Below are 20160 nucleotides of genomic sequence, written 5' to 3'. Positions count from 1 at the left end.
CCACTTTATTTTGAGTTATATTCGTCGACCGGTTTCGATTGGACTCAATCTTCTTCAGGACAATAAAAGAAGAAGATTGAGTCCAATCGAAACCGGTCGACGAATATAACTCAAAGAAAGTGGTTTAAAACTATGTGTTTGTTTCATTTTGTATAATGTCAAGCCACAAAGTGTTTGCTTTCTTCGATAATTCAAAATATATACATTGGGTTTTGTCATAGAAACGCAAAAAGTAAGTAAAAATCGAAGTCGGGGAAAAATGTGGGGAAAACGCTTTTTATCGGGAAATGTCAAAATGTCAGCGACGACCCCGCAACAGTGCAACACTGTCAGTAGCCTCAAAAATGGCCACAGTGAGTGTTGCGTTACGGACTAGCGTTTTATTAGTGATCTTCGTGTGTTTACAGCCGAGCGCAAGTCGCCGCACTCCGCCAGTGATCAGTTATTATTCAATTACCCCGGAGTCAAGCCCCAGCTATACAGATGGCTTCCCTACGTCTAACTTGGCGCGGTTCTCTTTCACGCTGCGCGGGGTCGGTCTCCACGCCAGAGCAGAGTGGTTCATCACCAACGTTCCGGACGTTTATGGTGCCCAGTGCTTCGGAGACGTGGTTCCGGGAAGTTACGTGCGCGAGCTGGAGACGGCGGACGATAAGTACGTCATGGAGGTTACTGTCCCGGTGACCGGGGACAAGTTCTACTTCTGTCTGCGCTTCGGAGGCAGGTGGATCCACCAGGGAAGCTCCCTGAACCTCGACACTTCCCAGGACTATGGACGGCAGAGCGAGTGAGTTGCTTTTATTGACTGTCAAGAATCCATCAATTTATTTCAAGTGTCAGTGAGGATTTCGCGCCACTTTCAGAATATCTGCTATTTCCGTCAGTTTTATGTCATTGTGGCCATCACACCAGCAGTTTTCATCAATGTCCATCAACTGTCACTCAGAATTTCGATCATCTTTCAGAATAACTGCGACTTCTGTCAGTCTAATCACGCCACTAGAACCTTTCACACTATCCATTCCTATGAAACCATTCAGATAATGTCAGTTCAATATCCTGTAGTTTCCGTCAACTCTCCGTTTGGAAGTAACTAGGATATCTGACAGTTTCTTTGATAAAAACAATGTCATTATTACTGTCAGAGAATAGCGAACAGTTCCCGTCAAGAATATCCACCCATTTGCTGCAAATTCCTTCAGTATTCACCAACTGTCAACTGTCACTGAGAAATTCGCGCTCGTTTGCATTCCTTTCAAATACGTGCTACATATTTATATACTTCTCTCTATTATTCTCCGTACTTACTTAGATAGGTACCCACAATGAAATAAACGCTATAAGGAGGTTTTCATTTCTCCACAAAGTAGTTAAATGTAAACAAAAAGTCATCTTTGGGTATGCTGTAATGGTTTTTTAAGAAAGGAAAGAATTAAGGCGATGCACTACGTCGTGTAATATTTTAAATTGAGCCGCTATCAATAACAACCCTTACGTAGATGGCGATAAGGTTTAAATTACCGCTTAACACCATCCGCCTGTTTTGATTTATGCAAGAAAAAAACATGGCCAAAAAGTGCCTTTTATTTTATTTTGTGGATGTTCAGGCATATATATTTAATTTTTTTTTCCATCATTTTATAAATAACTTAATTTGCCACATTATACAATAAAACCATAACCGAAAATGGGTTCGTAAGAAGGAGATTTTGAACTTTTAAGCAGTTTTCATAGGCCTTATACATTATTTTTTCTGGGTTTATAAAAAGACTTGTGTAAAAAATACTCGATTATTTCAAAGGCCAAGATGTATTCTACCCGCAGTATTTAATTAAAGCATCTGAAACATTTCTAGACGACCAAATTTTCAAACCAAAAACACATGATTTTGCATTACTACGTGATGAGACCCACGCTGTAAGTTCTGGCAATGTCCACCAAATAACCGTTTTCAATCCTTCACATGAGTGTATTTATGGAATGGCTTTAGCTATGTTTAGTGATCATTAGATTTTTTTTAAATATGAATACTGCACAATATTCCCATCGAGACTATGGCATCCCCAACAGGGTATGTTTTGAGGCTGAAGGAGATGGGGAAGAGGAAGATAAATGAGTAATTGTCTATTCAGATTTTTATCACCAAATACGGCTAAAGCCATTTCAAGAAACGTTTCAATCCTGAATGGTGGTCTTACACCAGGGCGATACTGAGAGTATTTTCCACTCTGGAACGTGCACAATAATACTATAACATATTTAAATTAATCAATTGTGAGAATGCAATATAAATTCGTTTTCTTGCGCACGCCGGGATTTGAACCCGCGACCTTCGGATTGCTTCAGGCCAGTTTTCACTGATGATTTGCCGCGTTTTTCAAAGTAGGAAACTAGTATATTTCAGTTATGGCAACATGGTAGCCGTGTAAACCATTATTTTTCCTATGAAACCGTTATATTCTGCATCTTAAATAGTGTTTGATATGTTTTCCTTGAAAATGCGTCTGCAGGTGAATCCACAAATGAAATTTTATCGTTATGTTCTGAACACAAAACTGGTTTTAACTAAAGTGAGAGTGAGAGTTCCCAATTTTAATTAAAACTACACCTAGAACACCAAAATGGGTTCTTCCGATTTTTGCAGCACCTAGACCTCAACTAGAACTTAATAACTGCACTTCACACACGAAAATTGTTTTAAAAGCGTCACCAGCATCCAAGCTAGGGGGCATCTTAATTTTTTTATAGAGCTTACAGGGAAGGAACAAGGGAGTAGTCAGAATCATAGACTGCAACTAGAATTTTATAACTGCACTTCAAACACGAGCATTGTTTTAGGGGCCTCACCAACTTCCAAGCTAGGGGGGGCAGCTTAATTTTTTTATAGAGCTTATAGGGAAGGAACAAGGGAGTAGTCAGAATAAACTAAAAATATTTACGTGCAAGCTTACTCGGCGTTGCTCGGTGCTATGGAAAGGAACCCAACATATTATTTTGCATTTTCAAATAAAAATTAAATGTATTATTTATGTAGATTATCCAAATTACTAAATATTAAAAAATACTTAAAACTTTAACTATGAAATCCTCGACTGGAGTAAGTGACGAGAGAGAGAAGGGAATAGAAAATTAGTTAAGCTAGTGAAAATTTGGTCGCCTAGAAATGTTTCAGATGCTTTAATTAAATACTGCGAGTAGAATACATCTTGGCCTTTGAAATAATCGAGTATTTTTTACATAAGTCGTTTTATAAGCCCAGAAAAAAATAATGCCTATGCCTATGAAAACTGCTTTAAAGTTCATAATCTCCTACTTACGAACCCATTTTCGGTTATGGTTTTATTGTATAATGTGGCAAATTAAGTTATTTATAAAATGATCGAAAAACATTTAAATATTTGTGCCTGAACATCCACAAAATAAAATAAAAGGCACTTTTTGGCCATACTTTTTTCTTGCATAAATCAAAACAGGTGGATGGTGTTAAGCGGGAATTTAAGCCTTATCGCCATCTACGTAAGGTGTAAAATATTACACGACGTAGTGCATCGCCTTAACGCGAACATCATACAATTTATTACTTTCTTAAAAAAATAGCATTCTTTCGAATATATAAAAAAACTTAGGACGGGTTTGAACAATTTATCAAATTTCAAAGTTGATTTTTAAGGTCTTTGACGGTTCAATTCAAGTTCTGTTATTATTTCAGTTTTGTGAAACACTTGCCAGTAATAATATAATAACAAAACTTGAATAGAACCTGCACATTATTTTTTTCATCACAATTTCTTCTATTGTTCCTGTTCTGCTTTTAGTTTGAATTTAAAAAAAAATTAATAGCAGAATAACAACAGATTTAATCGAATAACAGCAGTTTTATTTGAATAACAGCAATTTTATTTGAATAACAGCAGTTTTATGTGAATAGCAGCAGTTTTAATTGAATAACAGCAGTTTTAATTTAATAAGAGCAGTTTTAATTTAATAAGAGCAGTTTTAATTGAATAACAGCAGTTTTAATTGAAAAACAGCAGTTTAAATTGAATAACATCACTTTCTCTCATTGTTATTATTGATACCCACTCCATGTTTAAAAGCAAACCTAGAAAATATTTTTAAAAAACCAGTTAATACTTTAAGAGTTTTTCATTTGTCAACGATATAAGACTGTTTATAACGCAAATAAATAATATAAAAATATTTAGATGAAAATTCTTTAGTAAAATCTTAAATGGAAATATTTTATTTAAAACATATCAGCTTAACCGGCTAGTAGCCGAGTGGACAAATGCGTCGGATTCCCATCCAAGCGTCGCACATACGTAGATTTTAATGATTTAGACGGCCAAAAGTATTTTTTTTTAAATCAATATAATAGTAAGGTATCTATTTAATTGGCGAGTCAACAGTTCTATGTACAATATAACATCCCCTCCCCCCTCCTTGGAAGCGCGGGAGTCGACTTTGATCAGTCGGAATTCGATAGTGAACGAGTGTGTACGTGTCGGGTTTCGGCGCTCTCCTAAACTTATAACTTTCCAAAGTCCATTATTCATTTCAAGCTAATATTACCGTTTTAACTGTGATGGATTGCAATAATACAGGTAAGAACAATTTGTTTTCGTTACAGAAAAATTTAATTAACATTCTCTGTCATTCATTTTTAAAACGACAAACATCACTCTGTCAATTTTTTTTTTTTTTTATATATTTAAATTCGAGTGCCTTTTTAGTGTACTTATGAGTCCGTCCTTGTATTAATTTTCATTATATCATATAGTGCATATTGTAACTAACTAATTCCATAAGAAATAGCCGCGCAAAATCGCGCTTTTTTGAGCTAAGCCCTTTTGAAAGGCTCTTTGTCAAATATAGGAAATATTGAGTGTGCGATATTTTGTATTAAAATTGTTTTTTTATTTATTTCAGGTCTACCTACTACCTCGGGTACTAAAGTAGTGACTCGTCAATACATATTTGACCAACTACAGAGTCAAAATTTACCAACTTTAAATGAAAAACTTGCCTATTATGAGAATTTTCTCCTTATGCGCTATGGGCACAACAAAGAGGCTAAAGAAGACTTTAAAAAAAGATTTTCTTATGTAAAATCACAAATTAAGCAACGATGGGTAAAGGCAAATAAACACCAAGATGTTTTCCTGGAAATAAACCAATCATGGTTGGAGGGAACATTCGAGATTCCCATTGAATCAGCCTCCTCGCAAGGTCGACCACCCAAGTCTTTTGGAGAACTAAGTGAGCGTAGTAAAAGAAGAAAAACGGAAGAAATAAGGGCCTCCGCAGGTGATGAAGTTATTGTTCACGCTGCTACATCTGTGTTGCAGACAACGGGACATAGGACCGCCTCGAAAGTGCTTAAAGATATTACGAACTCCCCAACACGGGCTAGTAAATATAGAAAAGCCTACAGTAGAGTTACCAACAACGATGAGGTACCTCAATTGACGCCCCTGCAAGCACTTAAGATGTTCGTTGAAGCTGATTTTACGAGACGACAGTATGAGATAGTAAGGGCAACAAATCCACAACATTTTCCTTGCTATGATCTTGTTTTGAAAGCAAAACAAGAGTGCTATCCGCCGAAAGAATCCCTAAGAATTACGGCTACTTGCGCGGAAAGTAATCTACAGTGCCTAATGGATCTAACCGTAACACGATTATCAAAATACCTAGAAGATGTGATAATCCGGCTTAACGAGCAAGAAAGGAAGTCGTTAATGATAATCTGCAAATGGGGTTGTGACGGTTCTCAGCAATCCAAATTTAAACAAATTTACGATAATGAGACTGATTCCGATGCCAACATTTTTATGAGTTCCTTTGTGCCTTTGCGCATTGTTTGTGGAAAAGAAGGCAGTAAAATTGTTTGGCAGAATCCAACTCCTTCTTCGTCAAGGTTTTGCCGTCCGATTCGATTCCGATTTGTAAAAGAAACAACGGACATAACTAAAGAGATAAAATATGTGCAGGAGTCCATTAAGCAACTAAACAAAACAGTTATTACGTTGAATGAAGAGGAGTTTTCGTTCGGGCACCAACTCAAAATGACTAAGATTGACGGAAAGGTGTGTAACGCAGCCACAGACACAAAGTCAACATCCCAGTGCTACATCTGTGGAGCTACTTCGAAAACCTTTAATGATCTATCGAAGAAAAATAGTGTAAACCCTCAAGCTTTGGAATTCGGCTTGTCAGTATTACACGCCCGGATCCGCATTTTCGAAAGCATTATACACCTTTCGTATAAACTGCCAGTAAAAAAATACAGGGAAAGAAAAACCGAAGAAGACAAGGCATTAGAAGCCCAAAAGAAGTTGGAAATTCAGGAGAGGTTTCGAAATGAAACCGGTTTGCTTATTGACATGCCAAAGGCCAACTTTGGCAACACCAATGATGGCAACACAAGCTGGAGGTTTTTTGAAAACCCCGAATTGGCTTCAGCCATCACAGGTATTAACTTTGAACTGATTTACAGATTCAAGGTTATTTTAGAAACTATTTCTAGTGGCCATAAAATTGATACTGAAAAATATGATAAGTATGCGTACGACACAGCAAAATTGTACGTAGAACAGTATGGTTGGCACCCAATGACGCCAACTATGCACAAGATATTGGTACATGGAAGCCAAATCATAAAAAGTTCGGGGCTCCTTCCAATTGGACAGCTATCGGAAGAAGCTGCAGAAGCCCGGAACAAGCATTTCCAATCGTACCGGCTAAACTTTGCCAGAAAGTTTTCTAGGGAAGAATGTAACTTAGATGTATATTATAGGCTTTTGTTAAGTTCAGATCCCTTCATTAGTTGCTTGAGACAAATAAGAAAACCTTCACGTAACGCATTTCTACCTGAAACAGTTAAACTTTTATTACCTGGTGACCCAAACACAGAGTCAGTAGAGACATCTGGACCCGAAGATACCGATTTTTAATGTAATTTTATATTTAAAGAAAACTTGTTAAATTCTGTTTCCATTCATTTGTATTTTTTAGTGAATTTAGCTCTGTTATATATTACTGTTCTTTGTAACCTGACAAATATATGTATGTTTTTATAAATATATACCTTTTCTTTATTTTAATTGAACTTAGAACTAAAATAACCCCAAAAATAATTTTGGCCGCCTAAATCATTAAAATCTATCTATGTGCGTCGCTACTTCAAACCCATGTAGTCCTCTATGATTGCAACATTTTATACTTGCACAGAAATGTGAAACCCTCAACGTGTATCACTTTGGAACCAAGCCGGGGGTACTCCGACGTTGGCGCCCAATGGAAAATTTTATATATTATTTTCCGATTCCTGTGTCCTCAATGTGTAGCATTTTCACAGCATCCCCCAAGATGACAACGTAAGCTTTAAGGAACTTATTTCCCATTCCGTGTGGATTTAAGATGCATCCATAACTGTAATTTTATCATTACACTCATAATTTCGTGTTAAAAAATTGATATTTTATCGCCTATTTATTTGTGTCTATTTTATATTTATAGTTCTCTGGGTTTTGTAATAATGCCTTCAATGTATCTAGAACACCGTGAAAGAACGTTCAAGTTCTAAGTCATTTTTTTTGTCTATCGAAAGTGCTAGATCCAAACACTTTACAAAAAAAACTAAATAGGTTCTTAGTTTGGGTTTAGTAAAATAATGAAAAAAAAACTGTTATCCGCCCTGTGAACGATCAATTATTTTGACAAATTTTGCATGTTTGTCGACATACGAGTATGTTACATTACCAATTTGAGACCAACACGTCAAACAATGTATATAAATATTCAGACAAACATGTCAAATTTGTAATTTTTTTTTTATCCTCTTCGATATTTTAATAATATTTTTGAGGGGACGGAGATGGTGGAGGAAGTACCTGGCTATTCAGACCTGATCACCAAACACGCTGGCTAAAGCCATTTCAATAAACGTTTCGACTATCTGAATGGTTATCTTTCACCAGGGATATACTGAAAGTATCTAATAAAATTTACTTGCGCACGCCGCGATTTGAATTTGCGATCTCCGGGTTCGTAGCCGAGGATCGTAACTACTCCACCACGGAGGCTGTCAAAATTGGCAAGCCTTTGACGAATGAATTAACAGGTTTCGTAACAAACTATCAGTAAAACACGAACGTGTTACGCGGTTATCGGAAGAAGTGATAATAAAAATTGTAATATTTTCGCATTTCGTCTTTATATTTATTAGAATTAACGCAGCTGCATGAACACGTGTTCCGATACGTTCTGAATGCACTGATAGTTTGTCAGGAAGAAGCCTGCCATCAAGTTTTTAACAGGATTTGAATAAATCAGCAATACTCATTTTTCTCTGTGTCGTATATTTTATTCGTATATTATTTGTAGTATAGTAAAACGTATAACTTGTACGTTTTACTTGACCAAAGAAGACTCAATGAATTGTTTGGTACGTAAATAATTGATTGGTTTTGATACTCAATTGGGGCAAACACAATACGGCGTACCATATATGATACACATCAATTAACCATTGTAACGATGTTAGCAAGTGTCTCGCGTTGTTGTGTGTGTTTTTTGTGATTCATAGAGTCACCTAATTGAGGACACGTAAGTTATTTTCAGTTGAAATGCGTGGCTGAAGTTCATTACGAATTGTTTACGGAAAGCAAAAAGCGTTGAAATTGGAAATAAAATCCTAACCCTAATTTGAGGATTTCTAATATCAATTTAGAGAATTACAATATATAGAAAAGTGGTACACGGTTGATACCCACTTTAAAATAAAACATAACACTCTCGGCCGCTGTTCCCAAACCTACTGATCAACTATTGATCAAATGCGCAATTAACCTCTTCCCAATGCAACTCTCCTATCAAGCTATTTTTCTAACTTTGCTAACTCTCCTATTAGCTTATTTTTTTCTTAAAAAGATTCCCTTCCCTTGCCTGCCCAACAACCGGGTGGCGGTATAGTTGCTCTGTCTTTACACTGTGCAGACAGGGGCGCCCTTGTGAGGTATTACACCAAATGAAAATGAAGCAGGATAAGCAACGGGAATTTCTTTCTGTAGCTAGCCCTACAGAACTGCCCCTTAAGTTCTTTGTTAGTGCTTATTCCGGTCAGTTCTTCTTGTCACATGATATCCGATTATTCAACATTCCATTTCCATAGTCAAAATGTCCTCAAACTTAGTTTTGAAGTCTGTGTGAAGTGCATTTAAATGTTGAACGTCATTATTACCCTGGACGTTTTACAAAAACAAGCTGGGGAACTAGGAAAATTGGCGGCTTCCAATGTGCAATGTTTTGCTTGAATATATTAATTCTGACGAGAAAAGGAACGTAGACTCTATTTATATACCTCGATTAACAAATTTACGAAATATAAATATCAAATAAGTAATTTCTCAGTATATTATATTTGTGTTAGATCTATTGTGTCATTTACGGAACTCCTAAATGTTGACTTGAGGTAAATGGGGGTCCGCTCGTATGTACCCCCATTTGAATCTCGTGGACCCCCCAATTTTTTTCTCGCTGACATAGACCCCCAGCAAGCCGTTATCGACCCCTGGGGGTCCATATAGACCACTTTGGGAACCTTTGAGCTAGATGAACCAAAAGGCTGGATAATGGATAACCTCTGGCTCAGTAAAAGAGTTTTATTAAAAAAAATGTTACCGGACAGCAAAGTGCCCATAAGATTTTTTACTCCAAATGTGCTAAGGAATAGCTGGTTAAAGTTTGTCGGGTACGTGCCGATACACCCTGTATATATATATATGTTTACAATTTTTGTAACTCTATTTTGAAATTAGGTCGCCAATATTTGTTTTTGTCTCAACTGAATATTGCTAATAATTTTTTTTAATCAGAAGTTACAGATAAAAAAAACACTTAACAGATAACTGGTCAAGTAAGAACATAGATTATAAGTTTGTACAGCGCCCTTGAGGTGATTTTGCACAAAAACGGCGCTATACAAGTCATCCAATTATTATTATTATTATTATTATAACATAGTTCTCTTTATATCAGTAAGAACAATTAAATACTAATATGTGAATTGATTATTTATTTATAAAATACATGGTATTTAATTGACATTTAAAAGGCACCGATATACTGATATATCACCTTACTAGGCAACTGCCTGTTTCACATAGACATATACATGGTTTTCCAATGAGAGGTGTTATTTTGATATTCAATCGTAAAAGATCAAAGGTTTCGTTGCTTGTGTGGCACGTAGCGCCGTCTTGTTGAAAGTAAACGTTGTCCAGATTAATACCATTCAATTCCGGCCATAAAAAATCATTAATCATCTCTCGATAGCGCAATCCATTCACCGTAACTGTTGCTCCAGCCTCATTTTCGAAAAAGTAAGGTCCAATGACTCCGCCGGACCATAAACTGCACCAAACAGTCACACGTTGAGGATAGAGAGGCTTTTCAACTATAATTATTGGGTTTTCCGAGCCCCAGATGCGACAATTTCGCTTGTTGACGAAGCCACCGAGGTGGAAATGGGCCTCATCACTCAAGATGATTTGCATTTGATTCACTCAAGTGAATTTTAATAATTTCAATGCGTTGTTGAAGCGTGTATTGTTCCATTTTTATTAATGGCGTAGTTTCTACTTGTCAAATGTCAAAAAATGACAGCTTCAAAAGTAACATCTACCGAAATAGCGGGCTATTCAAAATAACACCTCTTATTGGAAAACCCTGTATTTGACAAGTCAAAATATTTCACCAACAAATGTAGATATAATATGTCTCGACGCCATCTAGTGGGAAATTTAGAACTAACAAAGCCTTTTCTACAAAAATAAAGTTGGTTGTTTACAGGTGAAAAAATATGATAAGCAGTAATTGTTGATTGAAGTACTAGTACATATTGAATTATTCGGCGTGTTGGAAATAAGCCGACGTGGCTCAGAGGTCCAGAGCGTCTGACCGGACATCAGAAAGCGCGGGTTCAATTCCTGTAATTTATTTTTACTCTGGAGATATTTTCAATTCATGTTAATGTCGCTCCAATTTAGCGTTATGTCTTTCCTAGTGATACCCCCTAAACTATGTATTATAGTTGAAGATATACACCCGATCAATACCGAACTGCTGACATTTGCTTTGCATGCGAATATTTATCACAAGGCTGACCTTCCCCTTTACCGTCTTGCCGTACTTTGAAGTATGTAGACACAAGTATTATGGCATTTACCCCACATTGGGCGCCATTCTTATATTATATCTGTGACCACCGAAGAGAAAAACTAATAGAAGTGTGTTTTAGGCGTGTTCAAAAAAAGGTCAAGTTTTACTTACTTTTGCTGAAATTTATCGATCTTCTTTCTTGTCTCTCTGGGGAGCATCTAGAGGCCGAAAGGTCTTAGGTAAATTTGTCGGCTCAGTTTTCTTTTAAATGTTTCTAGGAATTTTCTGTTCAGTGAAAATGTAGCGAATGAAATTAAACTGAATGCTGTATAAATATGAGAATCTTTATAGCGAATTGGTGTACATTATGAATACTAAAAAATATGCTTTAGATAAATTGAAGGTTTTCCTATCGTTTCGCTTGAGTAGAATACAAATAAATATATAAATTACTCAATAAAAAATATAAATGTAAACTACTAAAAAAAATATTTTTTCAATAAAAATGTATGAACGCGTAAAGGAAATAACTTTTAAAAAATACAGTATTATAGCTAAGTTTATCTGTGACAGTTTCACTTGATTACACAGATGATCACAAAGATGATAAAGGCCTTAAGGCGATGCACTACGTCGTGTAATATTTTTAAATCGAGCCGCTATCAATAACACACCTTACATAGATGGCGATAAGGTTTTAATTCTCGCTTAACACCATCCGCCTGTTTTGATTTATGCAAGAAAAAAACATGGCCAAAAAGTGCCTTTTATTTTATTTTGTGGATGTTCATGCATAAATATTTAATTTTTTTCCGATCATTTTATAAATAACTTAATTTGCAACATTATAAAATAAAATCATAACCGAAAATGGTTTCGTAAGTAGGAGATTTTTAACTTTAAAGCAGTTTTCATAGGCCTTATACATTATTTTTTTCTGGGCTTATAAAAAGACTTATCTAAAAAATACTCGATTATTTTAAAGGCCAAGATGTATTCTACTTGAAGTATTTAATTAAAGCATCTGAAACATTTCTAGGCGACCAAATTTTCAAAGCAAACACACATGATTTTGCATTACTACGTAATGCATCGCCTTATGGAATGTGGTTTTCCTCAGGGCCTCCTGTGTGGAGATGACTCAAAAAATATTTGTTAGATGACTGTTCAGTCTTGAACATACTATAACAGTTCCAATGCTAACGTCATGATAACACCTTGTACACACTTGTATGTTATATTAAATAAACGATGAACAACAACTGTCTAAACATTATTATTAAATTAAAAATGCCACTCTTATTCTCGTAGTTAACTACAGTTGTCTATTAAGCGGAAGCTACAATGCAAAATGTGTGTATTCTTGGTATACCTTATATTGTAGGTAATAGGCATTAAAATCGCTTGACAAACGGAGTCTAGAAACGTTCGATTTCAAGCACAAAAGCAGTTTTTAGTTATTTTGTAAATAATTTTATAACAAAGCAAAAAAGTTAATCAAGTGAAACTGTCACAGATAATCTTAGCTATAATGCTGTATTTTTTAAAAGTTGTTTCCTTTACGCGTTCATACATTTCTATTGAAAAATATATTTTTTAGTAGCTTAGAGTAATTTATTTTTTTATTTGCATTCTACTAACAATAGGAAAACCTTTAATTTATCTAAAGCTTTTTTTTCGTATTCATAATGTACACCAATTCGTTATAAAGATTGATCAAAATAGTGATTTAGCATTAAGCTTCGCCTTATACATATAACTAAATGTTTTATTATCTTTATATTTTGTAATGCCCCTGATACACGTTGGCCCAATGCGTTTGGCCAACGTGTACTAGTTTTTTTCACAAACTATGAATACAGTAAAAATGTGTGGAAGATTTGAAGATTATTTTTCTGATTATCGTATTATTGATTATTGATTTAAAAAACGATCTTAAACCTCACATTCCGAAACGGTTCCAACTGGCTACAATTTCATAATGATATACCGCCACTGCCTGGTAAGGCGGCAAAATTCACGATTAAAAATTATTATAGATTATGTCGTTTGGGCGGCACATGAAAATTACATATTTTAAATCGTTATACAAATCTTTTTCTTCAAAATAAGAAAATAATAAAACCTTCATAAGTAAATTTTTTTTCCAAGAATAAATTTATTTGTACCGCACGTTTAATTATTAATCATTGTAACTCGTAAACGTAAATAATCACTCCCGCAGTAATCGTCTACTACTATCTGTAACTACTGTCTGTGCTGAACGCGTACTGAAAGTACACGAACTGAAGGCGAAGCTTAATGCTAAATCACAATTTTGATTAATCTTTATAATGAATTGGTGTACATTATGAACACCAAAAAATATGCTTTACATAAATTGAAGGTTTTCCTATCGTTTCGTTTGAGTAGAATACAAATAAATAAATAAATTACTCAATAAAAAATATAAATGTAAACTACTAAAACTAATATATTTTGAATGCAAATGTATGAACGCGTAAAGGAAACAACTTAAAAAATACAGTATTATAGCTAAGATTATCTGTGACAGTTTCACTTCATTAACTTTTTTGCTTTCTTATAAAATTATTTACAAAATGAATAAAAACCGCTTTTGTGCTTGAAATCGAACGTTTCTAGACTCCGTTTGTCGGGCGATTTTAATGCCTTTTACCTCACATTCGGGGCATACCAAGAATATACACATTTTTGGCTTGTAGCTTCCTCTGAAGACGGAGCCAATATTATTTGATGTATGCACGAAAACCGACAATAATTAGGTTGGCCGGCCAATATTGGCGGCCAACCCAACATCGGGCCAGCGTGTGCTAGACGCATAACAAGTAGAGATAATTATATCACTGGGATATTCCGTGCTGAGGATTTCATTCACTTATACATACATTAAAACTAGTCGAATTCTCCGGCGCTGCCGAGGCTTTGTGCAAAGTTTTTTCTAAAATCGTATGTAAACATTGACCTTAATAATAATAATAAATAATAATATTGGATGACTTGTATAGCTCCGTTTTTGTGCAAAATCACCTCAAGGGCGCTGTACAAACTTATAATTCATTTCTACAGTGATCTATGTTATTACTAACTATTTATGAAGATAATATACAGTACAATACTTACCTGGTAGGTCACTTGAGATTAACACTTAATTAACATTAACTAATTGTTTATTAGCGAAATTTAGATACAGGATTTAGGACATAATTGGAAAATTGAAAATAACTGGACTTTCTCTTAGGAATGGTATATTTAATTTAAAGGTATGACAGCTTAAAAAGGTAAGTTTTTAGTTTAGACCTGAATTCTGTTGGACTTGTTATGGATCTTAGTTCCGGAGGGAGTTTATTCCAAGCCTTCGGCCCAGATACTCCGAAAGCGCGATCACCAAACTTAGTATTTGGCTTGCGCTTAGGTTCTATCAGTCTGCCTACAGCTGATGATGTTGCTGATCTAAGAGTTAACCTTGCTTTCGTTTTTAAGATCAAGTGTGCAAAATTTCATCAAACTCAAAATAAAACTGTAGCTTTGTATTCAAATCAAATCCAAAGGTCACCGACACTTAGACACATAGATTTTACTATTAAATTTTTGTTGAACAAAAAATTGTCCAAAGAAGCGAAGCTGGCAGTCCACAATTGGGTGCTGGTACCTACCCTGGTATCGCAGTGAGTGACTGAATGCTGTCGAAATGAGATCCCTGAGGCGCATGTGTGAAAGCATTGAGTATATATATTCATATTCATTCTTCCTCGTTCGGCCTGGACTTACCATTCTCATTGATGCATTCTCATTACACTTCTTTTATTCGTTCTACAGTCTACATAATAGTCATATCTTCTAAGCGTCCTTATCTTAATCTTACTCATTACCAGCAACTGTTAGGTTAGGTTAAGTTATATTAGGTTAGGTTATGTTAGGCTAGGTGCTATGTTAGTTTAGGTTAGGTTTGGTTTGGTTAGGCTAGGCTTAGGTGCTATGTTATGTTAGGCTAGATTAGGTTATGTTAGGTTTGGTTAGGCTAGGCTAGGTGCTATGTTATGTTTGGTTAGGTTATGTTAGGTTAGGTTTGGGTAGGTTAGGTTAAGCTATATTAGGTTAGGTTTGGTTTGGTTAGGCTAGGCTAGGCTAGGTGCTATGTTATTTGGTTAGGTTATGTTATGTTAGGTTAGGTTTGGGTAGGTTAAGTTAAGCTATATTAGGTTAGTAGAGGCATGCGTATTGCACAATGCTAAGTGAGATATCATGTCCAAATAGTCGGACAAAAACTTGTCAACAGTTTTATTTTCGAGTTAGTATTTGATTCTATTACATGCCATCGGAATTACTCTAGTTAAAATATATATTTTTAAATATTTTATGAATTATTTATTTCTTTCATTCCCGCAAACATCGGACACGTTGGTTTGAGATTATTGTAAATGGCGTTCGACAGTTTGTTGTCCGTCGAGTCAGATAAGTTTGTTTGCTCCGTCTGTAGATAAGATAAGGCATAGATTAATCTGGCTGTTTTTCTGTTTGTATAATTATCAACGATTTGATCTTTGTGTCAATTGTCATCGGCTTTAGCAGTGTTCGGTGACCAGCTCTGAATAGTCAGGTGCATCCAACCATTTCCTTGTCCACTTATTTGAGGATGCTATAGTACCGCTGACTTCAGGCAGAATCGAAACTTTGCTTGAAATGGCTTTAGCCGCCCTTGGTGACCACATCTGAATAGCTAGGTACTTTCCCATCTCTTTCCTCTCCCCACAACCTTCGACCTAACAACAAAATTAATTGCTTAAACCCCCTCATACCCAATTTCTACGATATAGGTATAACAAGTTTTTCTCTTTAGATTAAAAAAAATGTTAGTTTTGTTATGCCGAAACGTTAATTGTATGAAATTCCCTCGGTAGAAAAAAATCACAAAATAAGCTCCGAAAATTATTAAACAAACGTTTTGTTCTGTTATTTAATATGTTATAGGCATGAAAAAATTTACAGTGTATCTTTAAGAGAAAGCTACAAGCCAAAAATGTGTATATTCTCGGTATACCTTATATTGTAGGTAATAGGCATTCAAATCGCTTGACAAACGGAGTCTAGAAACGTTCGATTTCAAGCACAAAATTGTTTTTTTTATTTTGTAAATAATTTTATAAGAAAGCAAAAAAGTTAATCAAGTGAAACTGTCACAGATAATCTTAGCTATAATACTGTATTTGTGTATGATGGTGACCAGGTATTTCATCAAAATAACAATTCAATACACCTCTAAAAAGTGATATAAGGCCATGAAAAGTGATGAAACAAAAATTAGGTTAAATATGTTACATAGGTAACTATTTAATCTAGATTTTGTTTCATAACTTTTAATGACTATATCACTTTATAGTATGTTAAATTTTGATGAAATGTTTATTTATGTACGCAGGATAATAATAGCAATAAATTACAGAACAATGTGCTGTAAGACAATGCATAATTCAAAAGAAATATATACCAGTGTAACAATAGTTGAACTAATTTATACTAGGCTTGTACAGGGTTTTCCAATAAGAAGTGTTATTTTGAATAGCCCGCTATTTCGGTAGATGTTACTTTTGAAGCTGTCATTTTTTGACATTTGACAAGTAGAAACTATGCCATTAATAAAAATGGAACGATACACGCTTCAACAACGCATTGAAATTATTAAAATTCACTTGAGTGAATCAAATGCAAATCATCTTGAGTGATGAGGCCCATTTCCACCTCGGTGGCTTCGTCAACAAGCAAAATTGTCGCATCTGGGGCTCGGAAAACCCAAGAGTTATTGTTGAAAAGCCTCTCTATCCTCAACGTGTGACTGTTTGGTGCGGTTTATGGTCCGGCGGAGTCATTGGACCTTACTTTTTCGAAAATGAGGCTGGAGCAACAGTTACGGTGAATGGATCGCTATCGAGAGATAATTAATAATTTTTTATGGCCGGAATTTGATGATATTGATCTGGACAACGTTTACTTTCAACAAGACGGCGCTACGTGCCACACAAGCCTCGAAACCATCGATCTTTTATGATTGAATATCAAAATAACACCTCTTATTGGAAAACCCTGTATAAGACCCGTCACAAGTCGAAGTATGAAGTGTCTATGATAATAGTCAGTAGTGAGGTTATTGTTACCCACAAAATTAATTGTACTTGGAATAGCTGAGTAGGCATCGCAACTTGGTATTAACAATTCAGGGCTGTCAGCGATTCAATGATACTTATGGATAAGAAATAATATTTTGTAATAAAATAATACATGTATTATCTAACGCTATAAGATATCTGAAGTAAATAGTTTAGATGTAGTAAAATATGATATAGGAGCCATGCAGAAGAATATTATCATTCCTGACATTGATTATTGTGTTTGAGGTATGTTATTATATCCTTCTTATAACTATATTCCGTGAATTTGAACACATCTCATAACATCAAATATCATGGAACCGTGTGTGATTGATTGTCTCCAAAATTTGATAGGATGCACCGTTGACATAGTCAATCGGATGTCGGGAAGTGGTTTAATAGGAAGCTACAAGCCAAAAATGTGTATATTCTTGCTATAACTTATATTGTAGGTAATATGCATTAAAATCGCTTGAAAAACAGAGTCTAGAAACGTTTGATTTCAAGCACAAAATTGTTTTTATTTTTTAAATAATTTTATAAGAAAGCAAAAAAGTTAATCAAGTGAAACTGTCACAAATAATGTTAGCTATAATACTGTATTTTTTAAAAGTTTTTTCCTTTACGCGTTCATACATTTCTATTGAAAAAATATTTTTTTTAGTAGTTTACATTTATATTTTTTTATTGAGTAATTTATTTTTTTATTTGTATTCTACTCAAGCGAAACGATAGTAAAACCTTCAATTTATCTAAAGCATATTTTTTGTTATTCATAATGTACACCAATTCGTTATAAAGATTAATCGAAATAGTGATTTAGCATTAAGCTTCACCCCAAGATTAGCGTTCATTCATTACATGTGGATGAAACGACGTTAAATTGTCTGTAGTGTTCTGCCTTCTCTGTCTATCGTATTTGTAATTTAGATCGAAATATAGATATTTTATTTTACATGTTTTTTTAACCTTTCACTTAATTCATAAACATAATAAGCATCTGTGATTCATATCAATTCTAATCATTTATTGTTCATAGATAGAAATCTGTGTTTTAATGAATTTGTACATTGTGTGGTTTTTTATCTTGCCGAGTGAGCCCCACTTTAAAGTTTGGCGCCAAACGGTTTGTAGTAAAATACCTGACAAATAACCCTCATATAGGAACAGCTCTTATACAAATAACCCTCATATAGGAACAGCTCTTATACAAATAACCCTCATATAGGAACAGCTCTTATACAAATAACTCACATATAATAACAGCTCTTATACAAATAACCCTTATATAGGAACAGTTCTTATACAAATAACCCTTATATAGGAACAGCTCTTATACAAATCATCTATTCTGAATGCAATTACTAATGTTATCCAAATTGAGCCTGGTAATAAATTACATCTTTGCGATTCTTTCAAGGATAAAGAAACCATCCTGTCACTTCGAATGCAATCAACAATGTTCTCAATATTTGTTTTGACAGCATCGCCATTCCATTGTAAGAATATTATGTACTAAATACACAATTTGGCTGTTCTGAAACGGGAAACCTTCCCAGTTGAACAGACAAAGGTTCATTTTGTTATGTATTGTTTGTAATTTATAAATATAAAATAAAATAAATAAATAAACAAGCAAATAACCCCATAGACATATGAATATTAGTAGACCTGCCCTAAGTGATTAAAAGCGTATTATCCCCACTCCCCATACCGGTTCCATTGGAGCCGGCTGTGCTCGCGTATGGCCTCAAGTGAAATTTGAAAACGTGACGTCATCATTCTTGTGCGAACTATGGTCGAGGCATCATCGGTTCATTTTACGAAATAACACGGCAAAATGTTGACTTGTACTATGAAAACTTGTAAAAATAGATGTGAAAAAGAGAATAAACCCAATTGTCGTATTACATTCCATATATAAGCATTATTTTACTTTATTTTAAGCATATTCACATCGTATAATATGGATCAGTTGTAGAAACATAATATACTATCACATCGAGAAACGTCTGGACGCGAAACACAAAGCTGGTTGGTTGCTGGGAAGTAAATTATGAACATTTATAAAAGTGTCTTAACTAAATACTTAAACGAAATATTCGACTCTGAAAATAGAACCGAATTTTTTTGCCGAATTTGGACTTCGCAAATTTGTTCATAACGTGGCGAGTAATTTGCGCTCCCATGTAAAAATGTCTATTCATTCAAAAGCAGTTTTTACTTTTAAGAAGTAAATGGTGATATTATAATGCGAGATGCCTATTTACTGTCAGATTGATTTATTGACGAATCACAGTCAGCCTTACTCCCTTCGTTCTTCAACAGTTGATTTTACCCCTCGCCATTATCTTCTCGTCTATTAATTCCTATGTCTGTGAATAACCCTCATTTAGGAACTGCTCTTATACAAATAACCCTTATATAGGAACAGCTCTCATACAAATAACCCTCGTAAAGGAACAGCTCTTATACAAATAACCCTCATGTAGGAACAGCTCTTATAGAAATTGTTGTATCTTCCTTTCTGTAATAAAGAGTAAACGGTGTTAGAAAGAGAAAGCACCACGCTTTATATTTTCACATGAAACGACAAAAAAGAGAGTTGATGTAACGTTTATAATACATTTATCTAATTTATTTATTCATTTATCTATTCGTGTGCGTGATTTTATACTTTTTATGTTTTCATTAAAAAAATATAAAGAAAATTATGTATGTTTTTAACTAGCGTTGCTGAGGGCTATTTTACATACAAAATATGATGTTAAATATATGTAGAGTAAATTGTATTTCTTAGAGTACTCACTATCAGAGTGGAAGATACTACCAG

General features: G+C 34.7%; 1 protein-coding gene across 1 annotated transcript in view; it reads left to right on the top strand.

The window, feature by feature from the left end:
* The first annotated feature begins 344 nt into the window (after positions 1-344).
* uex (metal transporter uex) overlaps positions 345-20160 on the top strand; it is a 120374-nt gene continuing 100558 nt past the window's right edge. The window contains exon 1 of the mRNA XM_089644250.1: positions 345-787. Within this exon, the coding sequence (XP_089500376.1) occupies positions 345-787 (443 nt within the window). The remainder of the gene's footprint in view (positions 788-20160) is intronic.

This window comes from Hesperophylax consimilis, chromosome 20, assembly GCF_061612785.1.
Source record: "Hesperophylax consimilis isolate HC1 chromosome 20, BYU_Hcon_1.0, whole genome shotgun sequence".
Classification (NCBI taxonomy): Eukaryota; Metazoa; Arthropoda; class Insecta; order Trichoptera; family Limnephilidae; genus Hesperophylax; species Hesperophylax consimilis.
Note: the sequence above shows the minus strand (reverse complement) of the source record. Positions and strands in the feature narration are given on the sequence as shown.